General features: G+C 40.8%; 2 protein-coding genes across 8 annotated transcripts; one reads left to right on the forward strand and one right to left on the reverse strand.

Annotated features, from left to right (window-relative positions):
- Positions 1-348: 348 nt before the first annotated feature.
- LOC110978271 (uncharacterized) lies at positions 349-9,565 on the reverse strand. 7 transcript variants are annotated; one of them, XM_087133143.1, is made up of 8 exons: positions 9,341-9,565; positions 7,950-8,018; positions 7,212-7,397; positions 6,126-6,185; positions 5,507-5,671; positions 3,973-4,098; positions 3,361-3,466; positions 349-2,379 (listed from the first exon to the last, which is right to left on the reverse strand). In XM_087133143.1, exons 2-8 carry the CDS (start codon positions 7,995-7,997, stop codon positions 2,168-2,170), a joined length of 903 nt encoding a protein of 300 aa, XP_086989269.1. In that variant the 5' UTR covers positions 7,998-8,018; positions 9,341-9,565; the 3' UTR covers positions 349-2,167. The 7 variants fall into 7 exon arrangements, with proteins under 7 accessions (XP_086989269.1, XP_086989264.1, XP_086989266.1 ...); XM_087133138.1 differs by having other exon boundaries at positions 9,377-9,564; XM_087133140.1 differs by having other exon boundaries at positions 9,284-9,564.
- A 209-nt stretch (positions 9,566-9,774) lies between these two features.
- Positions 9,775-19,325, forward strand: LOC110978272 (uncharacterized). The gene is made up of 8 exons (XM_022233145.2): positions 9,775-9,994; positions 10,244-10,331; positions 13,826-14,017; positions 14,956-15,015; positions 15,279-15,401; positions 15,856-15,978; positions 16,522-16,612; positions 16,805-19,325. Exons 2-8 carry the CDS (start codon positions 10,266-10,268, stop codon positions 16,945-16,947), a joined length of 798 nt encoding a protein of 265 aa, XP_022088837.2. The 5' UTR covers positions 9,775-9,994; positions 10,244-10,265; the 3' UTR covers positions 16,948-19,325.
- Positions 19,326-24,081: the final 4,756 nt, after the last annotated feature.

Consider the following 24,081-nt stretch of genomic DNA (forward strand, 5'->3'; position numbering starts at 1 on the left):
TCGTGAGCGCCCCGTACACAGACTTGTGGCGCGGCACTTCCACGAACGTAATTGGGCGCCCTCATCATCAGTTATCTTTCCACTTGCCAAAATCCGCGAGGAGTTAAGTAGAGCCGTTTATCAGAAAATTGAAAGAGATATCATAGGTAGCATTAAAGCTGTGTTTATGACCAACATAAGGAAAGTGAGATATTTTCAATGATGAAAAAAAAACAACAAAAACCCAACATTTTGTTGTATAGTCACAAAAGTTGCAAAACGCAACTAATGCTATTTCAAACACTTTTCATTGCACAATTCACATATCGTGTTACAAACATCATGACATATTGCTCACGTCAAAACTAATTCGTCTCACTTTGAAACTTTTAATGTTGCCAATCATTGTTGGAATGAAACCCAGAGATATAACGTAGAAGTATTAACTTCTCTCAGGCTTTGGAAGTACAGTCACTACAATGCAAACTGCCTCAACATGAAGCTCAACTGATCTTTATTACTGATAGATACCAGTGCCATCAGCTTGAGCATCCTTCAATAAAAAATTATTTGAGGCAGCAAAACTCAAAACGTTAAAAAAAACAAGCAAGTGCTTTCAAAGCACAAAAGTATGTAACAGTCCAATGCTTTCCAAAAAATAAAAGTTAAGTTCTAGGATAATTAAATGCAAAAATAGCAATACAAGAAAGAAAAAATTGTGACATGCTTGCTAGATCTACCAAAAATTTAAAAACATGGGTATCAAAATTCACAGAATGTTACCACTAGCTATATGATCCCTTTATACTTCTTTGTTTGAGTTAAAATGGACTCCTTATAAAGTAACCAAATTAAAGGTCACTTAGCAGATTGTTATGACAGGAGAATATGTAGTTCAAGCCCATTTCACGAGGACTCAAACCAGAGGTTAATCCAGGTTAATTCAAATTTAGGAATGCAAAACTAAAGGGTCATAATAGCCTTCTGACACGAATGGTCTCCCGTGACCCTCAGATATCTACCACTCATTTGGAATTAAGAGCAAATATTAAAACTTTTTGCACAGGTACTGCAACTTCAACTAAGCAAGTTCAATTATGCTATACATTTGTGTTTCTGCAACTGTTTTCCTACTCCCCAAGTGAAAATAATACCGTCAAACGTCCAGTGTTCTGCATAAATGTATATTTTATATATATTTAAAGAAAATGCAATTTAAACTTTTCTTACCATTTTTCTATCATCCTCTCTGACAGCTTTTCATTTTAACAAGCAGAAAACAGGTCTACTAAAAGCTAACTCAAATTGATTGAAATAGTTGCTCTCTAAGACAACCATCGAACAATACGTCTAGAGCTGTACACGGTAAAGTGTACACAATCTCTCACAGTTGCTCAAAAGTTTTGTATAAAAAAACAGCAGTACCCATACCAAGATATTTAAAAAATACACTATTGACAAATCCAAGCAGAGACCACTCCTGCAAGGCCATCACAGTAACGCAAGAGTTTTATCTTGAGCGCATGCACTTATTTTGCCAAGTAACAACAGGCTATTGGTCTGAGAGAAATGTACTGCGCACGTACCACCTGCACTCAAACAGGATGGCCTGGCAGAAATGGCTTCTAATTCTGGTCACTGGATTGCTCTATAGTTTATAACAAATCGAATAAAATTAAGACAGATGGCAAAAAAAGCAAGCCTGACAAATGACAGTGAAAAAAAAATCAAAGAGAACACAGCCTCATGTTTGCTTAGTAGAATACTCGTTCCTTACTTTTCAGGTGAAGCTGTGAAAAGGAAATAAACGTTACTTTAGACCAAGCACCTTGTATGTACATGTACATGTAGATTGAAACCTCTTCAGTGTTGGAAGCTAAAGATGCCTAAATGCTTCACTCGGCAAGTTCACTTCTTTAAAATATATATTTGAAAATTGGTTATGCTTTTTTTTACATTGTAGTTAATATACTGAAGTACTGTATAAAAAGTACAGAAAACCATTTCAAAACCAGGAAACTACACTAATAAGCCGCATCTGACAAAGTGTACACTGTTCTTGGTTAAAAAGGTTAATACAAAAGGCAAGATAAAGTATTTATCAGTTTCGTGCTTCGACCACTTGCCTTTGAGCCAATTACGCTTCAATCCTCCGAAGGGTTAATGTTAGTTTCATGACCTTTGAACTTTAGGTTATGAGAGGTTTGTTAAAGTGATCCTCTGGCAAGTTGGGCGTTTCAGGGACAGGATGGGGTGGTGCGTTGGGCGGGGCTTCTGGTTGTGCTTGGGCGGCTCCCTGGGGTGCAGGCTGGTACTGGCCCTGCCACTGGGGTTGGAGAAGGGGCTGCATTTGAGGCTGAGATGGTATCCCGCTTTGCTGCCCAGTATACACGACATTACCTAACCAGTGCAAAGAAACATGTTAAAATCCAACGCTACTTTTACACTGGTTCCACTGCACTCCAGTAACGTCACTAGCTCTGGCAATCTGTAATTTGTTCAAATTCAGTTGACCCCTTTGTCTCAGGCCAAAAGAAGAGTCAAAGGTGACCGCATGACTACGTCTGAATCAACTGGCTTAGGTTGTTAACCACTTCATGCCGGGGCATTTTTCAATGTTGATGATGCTGGGCCGGCATGACTGTCATTTTTCCGTTTTCAAAATCCTTCAAAAATTCATCATTTCATTTACCGGTTGTTTATAGCCACACCAGGTAATCTTTAGACACTACTCTAAGTTGACAGGTGACCTTCATTGACGCCCGAGTATTTCAGCCAGGCCAGCAGCCTTGTAAACAGAGCCCAGATTGTGCGGTGTTGTATAACTGTCTTTTGTTCACGAACCTGGCTTAGTGCACTGCTGACCTCTTTTCAATAGGGGCCAGATTAGCGTGCAGCGGTGCAGTGTGGCTCATCGCTGTGGTGGTGGAGCACTTTTGTCCCCGGTGGTAATCCGCTCGCTCTCAATGCCCCAAACCCTAGTATACGGTTTCAAACCAAGGCTGGATTATCACCACTTTTGAGAGTGAAAAATGTTGGTAATGCCCAGCAGCCTGGTCTTTTGTTCGGAGTACGGTCTTTTGTTACAGGGCCCTGTTTCCTTTGTCCGAGTTCGGAGACCCCGGCCACCCATATAAACCATACGTCTCCGATCCCGGAATCCCCGGCAGGAAGTGGTTAATGACACTCACTTCTATGGGCAAATGGTTGCATGCTGCCTGTACAGTCATGACAGTCAGTGATTTCCAAAGATGCAGGGATCATTTCTGGCCACCGCAAAGTTACTCACATGCATTTTATGATTGAGAGGGACGCTGAAGCAAGCCGAACTTGCCAGAAAAGGACTTCAAATACCTATGACCTTTGACCTTTAACACTTACCAGTCTGAGGCTGCTGTGGAAACTGCTGCTGGGGCACAAATGCATATTGAACCACATTCTGTGGCTGTGGTGCCATCATGACCTGTGGAGCACTCTGGTAGTAAACCTATGAGAAGATGAGGAGGGTTAAAAGTTGATAGCACCATTCACTCACACAGTCTTGATTCAAGACAGGTACTATTGCTTCATGTCAAGTACTAGTGGAGTGGAGCCAGATATTATGCTCGTAAGTAACATGCCTAAAATACCACCTTGAAGCAAGACTAACAGCAAAGGCACTGGATGCTTCATCTGGACCTGTACATAAAAAGGTCCCTTGTCTTCACCCACCAGTAACTTTGAAACTTTCACTTCAAGCATTTTCTCTACAGCATTTTTTTTGTCGCCATACTGATAAGAATTTTTCTGGTCTGGATATACTCTACAAAGATGGCACATTCCATATGAAAAGGGAACAAAAGCTTGCTCCAAACGGCATAGTCTTTTTCACTACATAAGTAAGAAAGTCAAAATTCTGGAGGGATATTGACAAATTTTCTGCCACTCGTAAAATTGCAGATTTTTTTCATTTGAATGACAGTGGGTTTTTTTTTAAGGTTGTTTTTTTCGTACCACAGGGTAGGCAGGGCTGGGATTGAGGCACATGGTACAACACGTCATGCTGGCAGCGACAATAGCGACAACCATCTGTGCCACACCGACAACCAAAGTCACTGCATTGATTGCCATACGGGTACCCTGCAAAAGAGAGATTGGAGAAACACAACAGCTGAAGTCAATAATGCTATCTTGAGATGGCGCCAAGAAAATGAAACTCTGCGGGACAAAACCAAAACATCTGGCAGACCACGTCCAGAAGGAATGCCTTGAAAATTGACATGCTTGGAGATGAATGAACCCATCTCAATTCTGAAAGAAGCCTGTTTTCATCACAAGTCTTCTTGTTTGCTTAGGGGAAAAAAAAGAAAAAACACTCCTGCCTGAATAGCTATCAATGCAGTTGAAACCCTGCCAAAATTGGAAACTCAGACAAGGGAAGACAAAGTGCACACAGAATCTAAGCACCTGGGCCTGATTTCAAGGTGGAGCTTGGCAAACAATTTCTTGCTTACAGAGGCTTCACATATTTCATGGAGACCATGAGCATTAAGAACAGCCAAAGGCATGCTAGCCTTGGAGGAATAATTGGCTTGAACTTAGTGACATAACAATAGAAATCTCTGGGCGCAGCCACGCCAAGCACCATTATGAAATACATGTAGTGCTTAAGGTTAGCAAATTTGTCCGCTTAAGTTAGCACATGCCTTTTCTGCTAACTGTTAAGCAGCTCTGTGAAATTGGGCCCTGGTCTCACTGCTAAGCTGCTATATATCTACTACACTGATGCACTCTTATTTGTTGAATGCTTCATTAATGTGGTTGTGATCTTTTGGTCTGGGAACTAGACAGCAACAACATTTAGGTCCAATTGGCTGTTTCTTCAGTGACTGAAAAAGCAAATGGATAAGTGAAATGAAGCCGCGTGTATGTGTTTTCTTACAGGGAATGTTTTTACATGAAGCAGCTGCAGTCATGCATCATTGTGTTTTCTTACAGGGAATGTTTTTAAATGAAGCAACTGTAGTCAGGCATCATTGTGTGCCTGTGCAACACGGACTTCACACTTGATCCGAAGGCTTGTGTGTATTGCCGTTCACTGTTCTTTGCTAACATTCCCTATTTTCTATGGTGCTCTGATGATTTCAATGTTTAACGAGGATGAGGAAACTTCCTAGATGGCGTACAGCGTGCTATTAGCAAGATGCTTTTCAGGTCTTTGTTTTGCGACCAAATATTGGAGTGCTCTGATTTCTAGGCTTTTGAAACTCAAAATAAGAGCAATTGCCGGGCATGTATTAATTTAGGTGCATACTTCTCGTGCAGCTCAGGGTAACTTTCAAGAGTGCGCCCACAAATATGCCTGTACTGAAAAAAGAGTCATTCAGCCTACAAATCCATCTACTATTTCTGTTACTTTGTTAAAATTTCCATATATCTTGTGCAAATAAATTACGACTTCATCCTCAAATTGGATGGCATTTCGTTGTCATTTCGATGTCATGTGAGGTCAAAATAAATGGAATGTTTTTCCATGTTGGAAACTTACGTGTGAAGATGAGCAGCCAGCGCGGTCTGAAAATTCATGAGAATAAGCCAGGTACCACCAGTCAGGGCAGAAGTACTCGTCATTCGCGATAAAAACACCAGCACAGATGACCATCACCCCAGCAGCCACACAGGCAATGATGGACATAGTAAGGTACCCAATGACCTGAAGAGAAAGAAATCAATGGCATATCATAAGCATCCCAATGCTCCGAATTTAGCAAATACAGACAGAGGAACAAACCAGACTGCTACAATATTGAAGCAAACGTGGCTGAAGGGCCCACTGCTTGACAGTTGTACTGATCATAAAATTTTAACATTTGAAGTAAGGCATGCGCCATCGGCCCAAGACCATTCCACCTTCTACAAGCAAAAACTTCAGCAAATGTCACTCTTAATGCCATTCCTGATCAAATAAAACTTGGGAGACAGAAGAGAATATGCAAAATGCAAAAAAAACTCCGATGTTGAAAAACCGGACCATGTCTCATTTCCACCTCACAGGAGGATGGAATTTCGATGGGTATGTGTAACAATAACTTTCGTCAACAGCATGCATGGGTAATTTCATTATGCTGTCCTCTGACATTAAGATCCAATGACCACAACCAACCTACCAAGCCTTTTCTCTCTGCTCCACTTGACGCTATACCCAGAATCCCTGCCACGATGAAGAACTATCAACAAAAGGACAAAATAGTTGTGCAATAGCACCGAGTGAATTCTGAACACATAAACAAAGAAACCTGTGGCATTACTGAGACTAAAATGCCATGGATATGGGAATTAGAATGGGGTTGCTGTGAGTTTTTAAAATGAAAAGGGCAGACCACAAATCATAAGTACCCTACCCTAAGAAACAGGCCATTATGGTGAAAGTACAAGCTTTCATATATGCAAAATTTAGTTAAAGAACCTAAAGATTAACAGCTCTTTAACCTACAATTTTGAAATAACGGGTTACGTAGATTCCTCATTACCTTTTCCTGAAAAATCTTTTAAGACTTCCATTGCTAACTATTCCACGGTGAAACCATTGAGGCAACAGACCATTTGTGGCCACAGGGTCTTGGGAAGTTGGGGTACAGGGTCTTGGGAAGTTGGGGTACAGGGTTTTGGGAAGTTGGGGTACAGGGTTTTGGGAAGTTGGGGTACAGGGTCTCGGGAAGTTGGGGTACAGGGTCTTGGGAAGTTGTGTTAAAGCTCATGTTTGCTGAGTGGGCCCTTGTATGTTAATACTTAGGGACGGCGACCATTTAGACCTGGTTTGAAAAGGCCCCCCCCCCCCCCGGTAGCCCACCCGGTCGGTATAAAGCCTGCCCGGTATCCAGCCTACTCCAGGCCGGTATAAGGCCCGTCTGCACATTGGCATTTCAAAGTCCCTGATGAAAGGCTTCCCCCACCATGCTTGCACAGATGAATAGGGGTATAAGCGGATTAGTGTAAACATTGTATAGAGCTGAAGGATTAAAAACCACAAGAAGGTTCCTTCTAGATTACATGTACCAGTACTTGCAAACAATAGACCCCAGGATGAAGAAGTTCGAGATCAACAACCAGTCCAGCATCCCAGGCCAGTAGCCAGGCCGGTATGAAAGGGGTTTTTGCAACCGGGCGAGCTTACCGGGGGGCCCTTTTCAAACCGGGTCTAAATGGTCGCCGGCCCTTAGCACAAACACATTTTTTTGTCTGATTTCACTTACACAAAGTCCAATCCATATTCCAATGCCAACAATGTACGCATACGTCTTGAAAACGAAGGAAAGGATTCCCAGCAAAACAGAGAAAATACCGAGAAAAACCTGCAGGAAGCCAGTGATTCGCAAAGCCTTCCACTGACCACGAGTCCTAGCCATGTTGGACGCTGTTTGGTCAGCTTGAACGGTCACCTGTCAGACAAGGGATTGAAGCGGTAATTTTTGCTTAAGTGTGAAATCCAAATGGCTGTGATGGAGTGGCCATACGATTACCACCCCCTGCACTCAACGAGGCCCGACGTGCACGAAAAGAATCTGATTGGATAAAAGTTTCCTGGCATAATTTTCATGCCTGTGACCTTCGTCCTGTGCATAATTATTCCATATTAGGCTAACAAATTTTTCCCGGGCCCAATAAAATTCGCTCCAGTCACGTATATCACAAATACAACAGAGTTTGAAGCCCAAGCTTTATTCGTCCGTTAGTGTTACGCAGTGGTGCACAAAAGCAACTGTACGCCAGTACCGCGTCGGGCTAAAGAAAGGTTTGCTGAGTATAAGGTCTTTTACCCTGTAGAGGGGGTAACAGGGGTTATTGTTTAAATAAAGGAAATTCAAAGAAAATTTCATTCCTATGTGTTTTTAATTTGAAGTGGCATTTACGTGATTTCTGTTTCATTTTTTAAAACGATGACGGCTACTTTTTTATCCTGTGGTTGGTTCATTCTCAAATATGAAACCTACCACTGGCTGCTGTGAAATAGTCATTGGTTGGCTCGGCAGCTGTTCCATGTTGAAACAAATACATGTATCCTGCAAGAGAGTTGTGCAAGAAAATATTCAAATGTTTTAAGTTTTTCAGACTTACAAACTAACTACTGTTCCTATGTGAGGTTACATGAATGAGATTCACTAATAATAACAGGCAAAAAATGTGGGCCAATGTACTTTACAGATGTGACTGACATGACTGATGAACTAAAATGTTTAGAAAAGGATTAAAACCAAAATGAAGTCCCGTACGGGAGATATGAAATGCTCATTATGATAATGAAAAAACAATGAGTGTGTGTTGTTGCCCTATCGTTAGCAAAGCTAGGATATTATGCAGATTAACTGGAGCCACTGCAACGAAAGTAAAGGGCAGCAGGACTTGATAAACAACTGGGCAATCTTGCAAGACTGAATTTGTCGGATTGCAATCTAAACAAGTTACATGTATGCAGGAAAATTCACATATTCTTTGATGGGTAAGTTTATCGCTAGAATCCAAAGTGAAAGTTAGAGCACCATCTACAATGTCTACTGGATATAATTTACAGCTGAGCTCCTCCAAACAAAAAAAAACACAGCCTCATGATCATCCCTGGTAACATTGCCTACAACCAATTACAGCTGGAACAACCATGATCACAGCCAGCCTTGCCTACCATACTTAACTTAGAAGGCCTGAAAGCACTCTGCAAATATAACTGCTGATAATGGGAAATCGTTGTAGGTCTATGCTTCTTCTGGAAACCAAAAGGCACCACCTCCATGGAAAACAAGTAAGGAAATACATTTGGGGAACCCTCCGTTTTTTGTTTGAAGTGGTCAGCCCTCAATACACCAAAGGCAACGCTCTCTTTATTGAGCTGGCCCTATGTTTTGAAAATTTGGAATTGTCAATTCTGAGAAATGTGATTTTATTACTGATAAATCAGCCATGCAAATTTGAATCCATCGTGTGTCATGTGATAAAACAATTACAGTTTCCCTCATAGTTTCCCTAAAAACTCAAAATCCTACTATCTTTTTACAACATCAACCCTACAGTAATTAAGCATGATGTAGGCCTAGTCATCGACCAAGTCAACAAACCACCGTTGCGGTTTGCCCTTTATGTTTCCAACCTGAGGCGGCCATATGTGCCCAGACCTTTCATACAAGACTTCAAGAATTACGCTCACAATAATACAGCTTACCCCCAGAACTGTGGGGTACGTCGGATCTCACAGCTCTGAGGGTAATAAGGCTTAGGCCTACGTGCTGGCAGTGCTAGTCTAACATTACTTTTAAATTACAGTAAACAACGTTACACGATGAGCCCAACACTACATGTAGCTGGCAGGAAATTCAGCTAGCATTGCACTGACTTCTTGGATTGGCTTTGCGCAGTGTTGACACACTACCTGTAGGCGTCGCTACGAATCCTTGCTCGAACGTAGTAGTACGATATCGGTTATGGTACAGTAGGCATTGTGGGCCTCGTGTCTCTTTCCGTGAACACCCTAATCAACGTACGCCAGGAATGACAGGTGCAGCTAGCTTGATGCAAATAATTATGCAAAAACACCCACCCGGAAGGCCGACCATGCGCATACGCCACACAAAACAAACGTAGGTCTGGGAACCACACCTAGTCTGAAGATAATGATTTCGTATCCAAAGTACGACGAGCTCAGAGTGTAAGCCCATGGTGGTGGTAATAGGTAGTTAAACATATGGGGACGATCATGATACTATAGAAACAGTGACGTATTTCGCTATCTTTAGCGTTGAGTTTCACCCTTTGCCTTTTACCCTCTCCATAACAATCAGATACGCTGCTTTCGTTCACTAATGACAAATCGATTGCGCGATCGCCGGCCTCATACCACCAGCACTAGTGACGAGGGCACATCTCTGCCGCTCATCTCTATCCATCGACACATCTCTACCGCACATATACAACGGCCTAATTCGTTTTTGTGATTTGGAATTGCTCAAAACTAAAGAGTGATCGAACATCAAGCCTAGGCAAATTTAAGGTAAGCTACATACATGTAGCTCAGCCCCAGGTGGACTCCCTGACCGTACTACGTTACAGAGTCGTAATGAAATAAATACAACGTCCAACCATGGAGCGTTTTTATAGCTCCATGGTCCAATCTGGGTAGGCTACATCAGCTATTGCCAAATTTGCGCAAGTGATTTATGTCATATGTGGCTTGATTGTGAATCGTATGAATTTTTAGTTTTTATCATGTTTACGATAGTTTTGTTTATACATCCTCTAGCCTTAGCCGACACTTTGATTTCATGATGCAGCAACAACCCCCAGCTTACACGCCAAGCCAAACTCAAATGGCTCCGCAACATCAGGTGGTAAGTCGGATAATTTTCTGCATCTTTGGATATTCAGTACTTAACACACGAAACATGCTCTAGGCAGATGCTAATAACTAAATCTTATTCATTGTTTAATCATATGCCGCACAGAAAATGTTTGCAGCAATTTTCTGTACATTGCTGAGTTGTAAACCAGTGTAGGCCTACACCATGAGATGAAATGAATTAAAGTAGGGCCTAGTAATACGGTGATTCTCAACAGTGTGCCTCCAAGGGTTTGCAACGTGTTGGCCAGTCACAACACAAAATCTGTCAATCCTTTCAAGACACACGTTGGGTCGACAGATTTTGCGTATCAAACTCTTGGAGGTGCACTTTTGTGAATCGCACGTGTTAAATTACAAAAAAAAGCGGGTCTTATCTTATCATGTGTAGCTGGAACACAATCGAGAGGGAAAGAGTGGGTGTCATTCATTTTCCCCTGCTGTTGTGTAGTAAAATATCAACCCTCAGCGATATCTTATGTCGTTGCCTCTGCGCAGATAAAACATTGAGAATACTTAAACAACACCATTGCATAGTATGTCACAACGCTCAAGAAGTGGACCTTTCTGAGCTTGAGTAATAATGCAGATGTTTAGAGTATGTGGAACTCTTACCCAACTGAGGAGTTTGGGTGAAGTTAGACTTTGGGCTTTGAATGGATGGATGGTGGATGAACTGTGTTTATAAACATTTCAGATTTTCATTGAGTGATGGGCCGGCTAGTCTTGGTAGCCTTGTCATTTCGCATACTGGGATGGGTTTATTATACTGGTATAGATTCATTGCTTTAAGCTACATCCCAACTCAAGCATTCGAATGAAATAAGAAACATTTACTCCTAATTTTGTCGCAATATTAGATCTTCTATTGCCTTTATCAAAAGAACGCCCCGGACCATAGCCCAAATGAAGAAGCAAAAAAATCAAATAATGTCATGAGTGTTGTGCATTATTCAAATGAAAGAGTTTATTTCTGGGCAGTACTTCACACCCGGAACACTAATAACCCGGTGAAACTGGTCTAGAAACAGTGTTATACATGGTATTTTGTAAAGTCCTAAGTACATGTACATGTACATGTACCTTGTTACAACAGTGTTCCACGGTAACTGTCTCAGTATTCTTCCCTGTTTTTATTTTCAGTGACTTTTTAGGACATCTTATCTCTTTGATGTCACTGTAAGGATAAATTTGTGGTGGCAGTGTATGGAATTATTCCCCAAATTTAAGGAACATGTATGTCGCTGAGTGGGTTCATGTACTGTCTCTAAAAACCAATGTAAAAATTGCTTTGACTAAAACCCAAAGAAAGGAGTAGAACCACAAGAACTTAGTGCAGATAGAACAACTAAGGAAATTTATGTCTTGAGTGTTCAAAAAGGGCCTATATACATTGATTGTCACTTTCTTGTGTACTTGTATACCTGGGTTGTAGTTTTCTTGAGCATTATACAAAATCAGAGTATACATTTGATCTGAAAGTTCTGCGCTAATTTCAAAATCAGCAAGATTAAGTTATTTGCAACATTTTGGTGGAATTTTTCCAAAAGAACATGTATGCTTTGTGTGACACTATACTCAAAGAAACAAGTACACATGGTTACTCATTAATCCCTCAAGTTCCTCTTCAGTGCATTTTACTGTGAAGGCAAAGCTTAATTCAGAATAACTAGGATAGATAGTTGTGATAAATTTATACCCACCATCTTGCAATCAGTGTGACAGAAATAAGAAATAAAATTGCCTAGGAAACAACTTTACATATATACATGTACATACGTGTAAGTGAAATACATGTAGCATTTAATTCAAATCTCATTTTAATAATACCGATGACATTTGTTACTGTTATGAAATGCAATTCAAGGTCATGCCAGGCCCACCCAAGGCTTTAGTGCAAACTGATAGTCCAGACAGGAGAGTACTGTTATTATTGTACACTGCATGCACACTGCACAAACATAATACTCAAGGCATCCAGGAGTAGCTGGTTATTCCTCCATGGTTATTCACACCAGTACCAGTTAAACACTGGTACACACACCAACAGGTACACCCAGGCATTTGTACACATAACAATCATTGCCTTTTCATAGATTGAAAATGGGAAATTATTTTCATGACACTAACCCACATTTGAAGATTCTGTTTGGTTTCTAGGTCTGGGAAATAAAGATCTCTGTTTTCTTGAATGTAGTAGATTTAATACTTGTTTTAAAAAATGGTCAAAGTAAATAAAAAAGTAATGGAAATGCCCAGTTGGTTTGTGGATTACAAGTACCGAAGACAAGTGTCTATGCAAAGATATCTGTTTTTCTGGAGAAGTTGTTATGAACTCAATTGTTAATTTTACCCACAGCTTTAGAGTACTTTTCTGCCTAACTTCTATCAGATGTTGCACTATTGAGTTGCTGGTTTATTCAGTGTTCATCATTTGCCTGTTTTGTCAGTTCATTCAATTCTTCAAACCCATTGTATTTTTCCTTTTTTTTTGCTGGTACGTTTCAATTTTGTAGCAGCTGAGGTGACTTTTTTATTCAGGGCTGTGTTGAATATCTGTATTTTATAAAAAATATACTATTTTCCAAATTTGTGTATTCAAATGAAAACTTCGTGAAAAGGAAGGGAAAAATATTCTTTTGTTTTAAATGAGAAATATTGAACTATGGAGGTTTTTTCAAGCAGATTCAAATGAAAAGCGACAGAAATCTTGCGACTCAAAACGTTAATTTATATATTAAAGCATTTAAAAGGTATAGAAATGTTCCTCTTGTTCGCCTCTTAAATCTTGCTAAATCGTGGCTGGAGATACTCCAAGACGAGAGAAGCTATTATACTGATTATTACATTGTGTGCATTATTGCAACTGATTTTGTATATCAATCTGCCGGTCGATAAAATGGAATAGTCGGATATTCGATCGAATTGAAGGAGGCATATTCCAACAGTGAATTATTGGAACTGACTCAGCCATATTCTTATTTCCAAAGAACATGCATTGATTGCACTCATAATCAAACTTCTTTGTACACGGACTCAGTGTATTAAATTATATTCTACATGCATTCCAAAGAGCATTGGCAAATTTGTTTTTCAAGCATGCTTCATTGTGCTAAAGTAAACCCAGTAAGATCTTGTTAAAATTATTGACGATGGCCCTCTTGTGATTTGGACGACTGAGAAGTCTGTTTGCTTGTGTACATGTACATTGCTGGAGAGGGAAAGTTGGCTGAGGGTTGTGACCAGATGGGTTCAGGTTGTCATAGTTATAAGGGGCCCCCTCTGCTCCCCATCCCTCAAGAACAATGTTTTGGAATTCAGTTTTTAGTCCTTTTTTTTTTTAATTCAAGCAGTTTTTGCCATTCACAGACTTTTTGTGTCAAGATTATGTTCATGGGCACGTAGCACTCAGGTTTTTTTTTCAGAGAACACTACCCCTTGATGTTCCTACTATTGGTATCATTTTATGTGCTTGCTTACATGTAGGTGACAGTGCAGCAGGGGGCTGCACAAGTGGTTTCAAGCGGCCAATCAAGGCCAGGCAACTGGAAGAGTATGAAAGTGACGGGAGTCATGCAGATTGTACTGGGAGGTCTGACCGTTGTCTTGGGCATTGTTGCCTGTGCCATTCAGGCCTACTTTTACTTCGTCGGACATGCTTTTTGGTGTGGTCTTGGGGTAAGTGCCTTGTAAGCCTATGTGAATGTAGGATAAATGAACCATTTCCGAGCATGATGGTTTGTAGGAAACCTACATCAACCCATACAGTGTATGTACTTTTCTTTTAGTAATCCATTGGAATTTTTTTGCCGTTTATTGGGATCCTGCTGTGAAGACATGTATGATATTGTTTCAGTTTCAATACAAAGTCAGTTTTTCTCCTTTCATTTCTTGTTACATGTACATCTTCCATTTTCAACAATCTGTACTTTAGTCACCATACTTTCAGGGGTATGGAAGGAACTTTTTCTATTTTTCTTTCAAAGTCCAACATTTATAGACCTTTGAAGATCAATACACAAAGCCCTTGAGTCCAACCTTTTAAACTTGTGTTATTGTATATTTCAGGTTACTGTTGTCTCTCAGCAGTTTGTAGCAGGTTTTTGTCCGTGCACTTTACATTGGAGATAATTATTATTTGCAATTATTTCTGAAAAGTGAAGGATAAATAGTCAGTTAAAGAATCTAATTAACTAAAATTGAACAAGGCATGAATTTATGTTGTTGTTTTGTTTTAATGGCGCTTTCAGCAACTCGGGCTATTTACGCCAATAACTGTACGTTTATTCATACACTTTATTAATCAGCATCACATTACGGAGTTAGGAAGAAGGTCCAGTTTTAGAGGCAGGAGGAAACCGGAGTACCCGGAGAAAACCTGCGAGAGCGAGTATGGACTGGAAACCAAATGCACTTAAAGCCTGGGCCAAGCCGGGACTCGAACCCGGGCCTCATTGGTGCATAGCGAGGAAAGAACCGCTACGCCAACCCGCTCCCCCAGAATTTATGTTTTTCACCTTGTCACTATATTGAAACAGTCTACAAGGACCCGGGTCTTGGCTTGGATGCAGCATAAAATTGATGTTTTTATTTTCTTGTTCGTCTTTGATGTACAGTTCTACTGCGTTGCTGGCATCTTGGGTACAGTCTCTGGAGTGAAGGCAAACCAGGGTGCTGTAAGTAACATATCCACCTCATGGACATTTGCGAAGTTCAGTGTTCTTTAAATGCACCATTTTGTACCTTGGTCCTAATTCCACGCAGACTGCTCTGTTTAACTTCTGTTCACTGATTGTGTAAGTGCTCTCTAAGGTGGTTTTGTGTCACAATCAAAAGTAAAATTGCCAACTTTATTTTCCAATGAATAGTTCTAAATTGAGCAGCATTAAGATATTAAGATTTTTTTCTTATATTATTGGTGACATCATTGATTTGATAGGCGATCGGTTACATGGTGATGTGCATCTTTGCGTGTTTTGCTGCCTGTACCGTCATTGGTTTCAGTGCTACAGCAGTAGCTGTGGACGCAGGAAGCTGCTACTACTACTACGGATGTAATGAGGTATTTTAGTCATTGACAATCAAAAGTCAAATCAAATCAAATCATCAAATCAGATAAGAGTTTGGACGCTTTGGTTACTTGTAGACTTCTTTTCTGGGCTTTTGCAATATAAGGCCACTGACAGTGTGTTGCAGTACAAAATGATGTGTACATGTATTTTGTTAAGGGGTGAACAAATTCCGGGCCCAAAGTGCTCGGTATAGGGGGGGGTGTTTGGGCATCTTTGTGCCTATTCTGCAGTCTTGGCAGACTATTGTGGTGGGTGAGTTCATCAAAAGACCCTTTGCAAGTCCTAGTACAGAGCCAGTGACAAATATCAGTGAACAATGACAAAGAAAGGCTTGTGTCACAGTTCACTTGCGTGGCTTGTATAGAAAATAACAGGAAAAATAACCAGTTCCTCATGCTTCGAAGGACAAATCTAACAGACCACATTTGTTTCTTTGATCGACAGACCGGCCGAGTGGCTGTAGATGCTATGCTGGTTATCCTGGCTGTTGCAGAGTTCATTATCGCCATTGTTGGTGCTAGTGTGACCTGCAGCGCTGTCTGCTGTTCAACGCCAAGCAGTACTGTGGTAAGTTGCCCCAATAAGAATCCATGTACAGTAACAGGTTTGACCACAACTGTATGCTGAACAGAGTCCTTGTTCAACATCACTAGAATGTGTTTTTACATATTCTAGCCGACTGAGTTGGAACAATGAATAGGTGTGCCAGTTCCTTCTGGCTGCAAATGAAATATATCCACACAAAGTATGTTGCCCAAACTTTACAAGAAGAGGTGCCATGGTGTGGTGCCAATATGAGTTTCCCAACAACGGATCCATCACCAAAATTTTTAAGTCCTGATTTGTTTGGGGGAACTAAAAAAAATGGGAGTTCTTTATGACACCTGTTTTGGCCTTTTAAGCAGTGAGGCAAATCAAACCTTGTGCCTTCTTACATGCTTTTGGAAGAAGGGAAGGGAAATGCAATTGCCCTTCAGTCGTGTTTTTTCTAAAATGAATTTTGGATTCATGGTGGGGGCATAGCTCCTCTTGGATGTACATGTAGTATGAAATGCAGGTGCTCTGTCTATTTAATCTCAAGTCTGTTGATGTGCTGTCTTGTTACGATAGATTCACTACCAAGCTCATCCACACGTTGTTGTTGCTGGTCAACCTCAGGGAGCAGTAGCTTATTATTCTGCACCAGGCCAGCCTCAGTTTGGTAAGCTACTTCTAATGTAAACTAAGCTTTCTTTTTAGTGCTTTTCGTTAGTTTTTATAATTTTTACTGTCTGAAAAATCTGAATAAAAAGTCACAAGGTCATTCCAAAAGGATTTAGACCTACGTTAAAGAATCCGCCTGGGTGACATGTTATTTCCTATTGTGTCCTCCTTACTGCATCCCGACAAGTAGCCTACTCTACCCAGCAAGTGTTCACGACTCCTCAGGGACAGTATCTGCCTCCCCCTCAAGGACAGGCTCCAGCCCAGGCTGCACCCCAGGCTGCACCCCAGGCCCCGCCCACTGAACATCACTACCAGCCACTTACTAAATAAATGATGCAGTTGGCTCTGTGTCAAGATGCTGGGGGTTGTAAAATTTCTTGAGTGGACCCAGCATCAAACATCAAATTAATGTAAGGAACTGGTCAGATCTAAGTTTGCACTGCTTGTAATTTCAATAGAATTTATGGCAAGTTGTTTTCCCGCACACTTTAGGACATTGAGATTCAAATGATCAAGGTCAACTTTTCAGTTGATCAGTAGCAAGGATTTTTATTTTTAAGAAATATATGATTTGTTGTAATATCATCATTGGGTATGTAGTTCCATTTAATGTGTAATCCAAACTGTCAGAGGACACTTGTTCATTTTACTTTTTTACCAGAGTGTATTTTAGGCTTCAGTCTACAGATCTTCTTGTAAATAATTTGTTGCTGTGTCGTTTTAAAATCTATAGCAGACTTGACTAAATTCAGTATTCACAGAATAAACCGAATGGGTGTGAGTGTATTATATTTTTATTCACATTTAAACTTCTTGAATTATATTTGTTAAGCAGCCTTTTTACACATGTACCGGTATACGTATTCAATAGTAGTGGTCATTAGAGTGAAAACTATCCCTGTTTGCTTGTAAAGGTTTCAAATAATACTTAATATTAGTTCTTTCATATGGAAATATTTGTGTAAAGCACTGCCTTACAATTCAAACCGAAATTAAAATTCAGTCAATCATTTACAGTGTGTAAGGAGAGTCGATTAACACTGCTAACCCTGCTGGTATAAGAACAGCAGACGAGTGGGACACCTGTGGTCGGTTGTGACCACTTCTTATTCAATACCTGATTGGCCATTACTATGATAATAGCACTTCCAATTTCAGTGTGCAGTTCATCGCACAGGGTCTTCTGTTTGTTCATGTAGGCAAAATGAAATATTACATTGAAGCTTTCCTGATAATGCAGTTTAGTGTGAAATTGACTAACCTCAAAAATATATTCCATATGGGAGATAGTACATGTAAATAGTAAAAGTTTGTGTGAACTCATGTATTATTATACATCAGTACTACGTTTTGCTCACTGTGACTTATATAACGGGTTTTGCCCGTACCCAACGTATGTACATGTATTTATGAACACTGTGTACTCAGTGCCGTTGTATCTTTATATTTCCTACATATTCTGGAGGCCTTGCACCTGCGGTTCAATAAATTCGAAACCACGCACGCTCCCGGGCGACCCAAATAATGCTCAGGAAACCAGCTTGAGAATACGTGCAATGTTAATACACGGTTAGAATGGGCTACACCACAGCGCGTTTGCAATATATCTGGTTTAAATGTCTTACATGTTATTTTGTAAGATAGTCGTGTCTATTTTTTTCCTTCTGATGATTTTTGTCATCATTCCCTTTTAACATATCAGTACATGTTTTCGTCTGCACTACAGTACATGTAAAATTGTAAAGTATTTCATTTTGAATATTTTAGTACCGGTGTTTTTAAGATTGGTTTGTTTTATTCTCAAATAAGTTTTTGAAACTTGATCTCTGTTCGTTGTCAGCTGATTTTCATGCATACTGTGTTGTGTTTATGCAACCCCTGACCCGGATGAATTCTTGACAAGCGATCTGATTAGATCACACCAAAATAAGTTGCACCACATAGCAACCGCCGGGTTCAGTATTCAGAGCTGGGAGCGTCGTCCTCTTGATTGCTGAGACTAGTTCCAAGAAGGCCCTCAAAGCCGCTATACTAGGCACGAAATGGGACGAACGAATTTCCCAGGTATGTCGTGTAGCAGTGTAACATGCCGGGTACACACATGCGCGTAAAACATAATGACGAAGCGCCATCTCTACGGACCCGTCGTGCCGGGCGCAAGCCATGCTCGATACAGAATTAGGGCTACAGTTACACGGACAACAGTTAATGCTCTTAATTTGCACAAACCTCTTTGTCTGAAATAAAATCTGTTTTCTAAGTAAATGCTTCGGAATTTTCCTTGCTAAATTTCACTTTTTGGAACATGTAATCACTTCATTGCGGCTGTTGTTTTCGTTCTACAATGTATATATTTTGCCTTATATCATAACTGGTCTGGCGTCGCAGCGAGGTGGTGGCGCTTCGTCGTATTTATTACTTTTGTTCTATATTTTTAGTTTCGTGCTCTATAGTTGTTCTATATTTATTAGTTTTGTCTTTATATATGTTTTTTTTCGTATATTTATTACTTTTTTGTCCTTTAAACCTTTGTCTAATGTTTTGTCCTATATACATGTATACTTCTTTTAATTTCGTCCTTATGGCGCTATGCGTGTGGAAGGACATAAAGTTTTTGTTCTCGGTCTGGGCTAAGAAAATCGCTTAAAATGTGGTCTTTTGAATCGCCATCAGTGTCTTTATCCTATAAATAAAGGACTTTTAACCCACGTTTGTTCGATTTGTGACATTCTTTTTGGATTATGTGTTTATTTGGATGGATTTTAATCATTTTTCTATCCTGACCTCGACATGAAGTGATCAGTGCGGTAGTGCGATGCTGTGCAACGCTGACGCAGGTGGCCAGGCCGCTTTCGTCTTGGATCAAGTCTTTTACGGCATCAAGTCATCCAATTTTTAATCTTTCGTGTAATGCTATCTGAATTTATGACCTCCGTGGATATTACTTTTGACTTTAGATGTGTTTTAAACTCAATTTTGAACAATTTAATACCCTGTCTTCAAAGTGCAACTTAAGATTCATCTCAGTTTGGAAATTTCGCAGGGTTCTCCTGACTTTTGATCTGCGGGCCGCCATTTTGCGGGCCGCCATCTTGTAAATTTATTTTCTTCGTGCTGGATAAGGATTCTAAGACTTTATTATGGCCACTCCTCGCCACCACATCAACTTCAACAATGCGCTTCTTATTTTTGTGACTGCAAGATTGATAGTGGGTTTGTTTAATGTTAGGGCATTAGATACGAGTTTTGCAGGCGCCGGCACAACGCCTGGGCTGCCCTGACTTGGTAACGTGGGATATAGTGGCGCAGGATCACAAACTGTAAGTTGGGATTTCAAGCTATTCATGGTGACAGACAACTAAGGTGGAAAGCTTGCAGTAGCACCATGCAAGGAGACGATCTCTTAGTGAGTCTGTATGGTTCTGAAAAGAACCGTGAGGAACCGTGAGGAACCGTTTGGATTGATTAAATGTGCTGGGATGTTCAGCTTAACCCAGGACCTGTTTCAACACCTAGAAGCAAGAGTGGTCTGTCATGTCGTTCTACGCTGTTTTGACTGCCAACTTGCCAAGCATATCTTCATCAGAAGTGTGCTGGGATTAACTCTGCCAAAGCAAATAATATTGTGATGAATTCAACACCATGGTATTGTCCTGACTGCTGTGCTCCATAAAGTGTGTGCGATGGTGATGTTCTTTCTGAGCACCACCATGCGGTGCAATGTGATAGCTGTGATAAATGGCTGCACTGTGCTTGTTGTAGTATGAATGATGAACTGTACTTTCCCTCATGAATTCAAGTTGCAACTGGATTTGTCCATCTTGTAGTGAATTGAACTTTTCAGGTTTATTGTTTTCTGAAGTGTATACCGAAAACTCATGTCAAGCTTTGGATAGCAATAGTAATTCATCAGTTTCTGAGTCACCTAACTTAGATCATGCGTTAAAGAGGGAAGTTAAGAGACAGTGTAAACAGGTTAAGAAAACACATGCAAGAGTAGGTCCTTAATTGTACTAACGAATTTTCGTGGCCTACGCTCCAAAGTTGGTGATATGGCAGTTCTCATCGAAAGTACTAAACCTGATTTTGTATGCGGAACTGAATCGTGGTTAGATTCGAGTGTCGGCAATGGTGAAGTATTTCCTGTCAATCACACAATCTTTCGGAAAGACCAGGAGTCAGCTACTACCGGAGGGGGGGTCCAATTAGTAAAAGGGGACTTTGTTACAAACACTTGTAATTCTGGAAGAAATGGTGAAATACTTTGAACTGATACTAGGGTGAAGGGATGCAAGCCCCTCATTGTTGGAGTGTTCTATCGTTCACCAAGCGATACCAATGGGGATGCTATCGATAACCTTGGTCAATCTTTCTTGGATTTAGGAAACAAAATGAACTCACATAATGTAGCTCAGTCTTACCGGAGACTTTAACTTTAGCTTTAGGTTTTTTTGCTCATCATTAAAACCTGTGCGTATGGGGGGGGGGGGAGATTCAAAGCCCATCCCCCAACTATGAGTAATTAGAATTGAATTGGGGAGCCTACACCATGTACAAAAGAGCTAAGGGGAGAAACGACCTCTCCTGTTTGGGTAGGCCGATTTGTTAGGGAGTGTTCAACCATAGGTACAGAAGAGAAAAGGTTACAATTAGCAACTCCTTTGTATCGAAACCATTGGCAATAAACACCGTGACGTCATTACACTCGGGCAGCCTCCAGAGACCCGCTCGCCAGCTGGGGTAGTAGTGGCTGACACCAGGGCAGGCACGAGGATCACGTGATGTCTAAACGAACGCTCTCGTGTAAGTTTGACTTACACGTGTAAGCTAGTCGAACGCACCCATAGACTTTTTCGTGACTAAATGTAACCAATACCACCACGTCTGGATCGCCTTGGCCACGGTGATCGCAAATATTCCTACGGGCAGATCCAACCACGTGCAAGCACTTGTGCGAACGCTGCATGCTTTACTAGTTTATCTTGAATAGGTAGATTACTACCACACTACTCTGCATTCATTACCATCACAACACATCACAGGTCCAGCACTATCGTGATATCCCTGGGAAAAGGTCTATATACGTTATGGACCTGTGAACCGGTTGACGTGTGGGAACGCGCCAAAATTTTTACCAGGGCAGTTGAAAAAAATGGGAGGGGGGTGGAATACCAATGCCTAAACTCAAGAGCTGTGCCTCTACATATTTTATCGGCGTCATAAATAAATTGCAGAGTTGAAAAATTTGGGAGGGACAAAAAACCCACCCCAGCAGCTTTTTCGGGTAAGAAAATCTGACGTTAACTGACTGTGCCCGGCTTGACACACAGTAGGTCTACAAAGTTTCTTGGTGGGTTTGAATTCGTTGGAGATCATGAACAGAACCGGTAGGTTGCAGAGGCAAAGGTACAGTGCAGACTTATGAGTTGTGTGTTTAACTTGCAGAGTTGCTGATTCGAGTCATGTGACTTGGACTCGAGTCGGACTCGTTTCGCTATTTTTGTGACTTGACTTGTAAATACCAGCTTTGATTTGTAACTTGACTTGGGCTTGCAAAAAATGACTTGTGACTTGACTTGGGCTTGAAAAAGTGGCTCCATATATTTTTAATTAAGCTTTTCAGTTTACGCCTGACGTGCATAAAAAAGGACTTCGGCTTGCGCAGCTTCTACTTCACCCAGCTGCAGCTGTAGATCAGGGCAGCAATAATATACTGCTACACTTTTCGTTGACGCGTGACTAGGATAAACAGCGCCCTCAATATGTCATCATTTCATCTCGCCGCTTATTTCCACCTTGCAAGGTACATTTATTAAATTAAACAGAGGTCCAATATATGACACGTATATGGTAAACTGCAATGGTAGTTATTACAACACAAGTAAAAAAGGGAATTACGGAGGCATTGTCAAAATGATTGGAGAAAAGGTGTTCAGCTGTCCGAAACTCGTAACTTCGTAAGTTGACGCCTGATTTTTGCTTATTACAACAGAAGAAAATAATGTGCAGCTTGACTTGTGCTTGGACAAAGAGACTTGTGACTTGACTTGTGTTTAGACCAAATGACTTGTGACTTGACTTGACTTGCCCTGTGACCAAATGACTTGTGACTTGACTTGTGACTTGCCTTGGACTTTGCACATAATGACTTGTGACTTGACTTGGACTTGCACATAATGACTTGTGACTTGACTTGGGCTTGCACATAATGACTTGCTGCCACCTCTGTTAACTTGTAAATAGCCTAAATTTTATTTACAGCGAATCCATCTATGTGTTTCAGTCATTTAATTCTGCCGTTGACTGAGGCTAAAGCGCAGGTTGAAGGTCACTTTGTTCAGCGCCAAAGTTTACCTTTGAACTATTCTGATGTTCCTTTTCATTTACTGGTAAGGAGAGAAAACCACCAAAAGCGTCTGGTGATGCAGACGGTAACTATCCTAAGACCTACAACTGGAAGGGGCTTAAAGTGACAGGTTTCTTGCAAGCAGCGCCTGGTTTATTTCCTGATACCCTTGGAATATTAGATATGGTATTCGTAAGATCCCCTGGCTTAACTGGCATTGCAACCCCCATCTGGTGCGGGCTTTTAGTAAGTGCTATTTTGTATAACCTAAAATTCTTGAAATTGCCACACACGGCTACGTGTACTTCCCTGTAGATTGTCGACAGTCTGTTGGGATGGTGTAGGATTGTGTGACGTGGAGTGGTGTGGTGGTTTGACACCTTTGTACTGTTCTATTTCTTTTTATTTGTATTTCTATATGGGCGCAGGTGTCTTTGGGGTGGTAACTGGATGCAAGAAGTACAGAGCCGCGGTGAGTGTTTGAAAACATTACAGGTGTACCCCTTCCGAATTCTTTATTTTATTCGTATTACAGCTGTCCATTTTCATGTTCATCTCTACAAATTGATGGCTACATGGCCATGAGTGCCATGGCATGTTTGGCCGCGTGTCATAGCATTTTGATCGTCCATCATAGCTCAAAATAGCCGCTGTTACGACATACGCTTCAATTGTCCCTTTCAGGTGGGCTCACAGTAGGACTTGCTTTCAACGACAAAGACGTTTGGCCTAAATCCATCAACTGAAAGAATTTTTCATCATACATACTTACTTTTGAAAAATATAAAGTGTCTTTTTGCTAAAATTTGGCTGTGTACATCACAGCAGTAGTAATTTGAGCACAATTTCATATTGCATGTTCCCATTGAATGAACCTTAAACAAGGTAAGCCCTGCACTTCTCGGTTAATACCCTACCTTACTGTATATCAGGCTTTGGAAGTGGCGTGTGGTGCCCTCGAGGTTTTTGTTTCGATCGCTGGCTTTACACTGATTGTCTTCAGTGGGGGATGTCCAATCTCAACGCTGTTGTGGTACGTACACGCTCCATTCACTCAAACCCATTTTTAGGTGTAGTAACTAACCTACTGGCAACGGTAAGAATAATAATTAGCTATA

This window comes from Acanthaster planci, linkage group LG02 (genome assembly GCF_054643075.1).
Source record: "Acanthaster planci isolate LZ-2023a linkage group LG02, COTS_SCS, whole genome shotgun sequence".
Taxonomy (NCBI): Eukaryota; Metazoa; Echinodermata; class Asteroidea; order Valvatida; family Acanthasteridae; genus Acanthaster; species Acanthaster planci.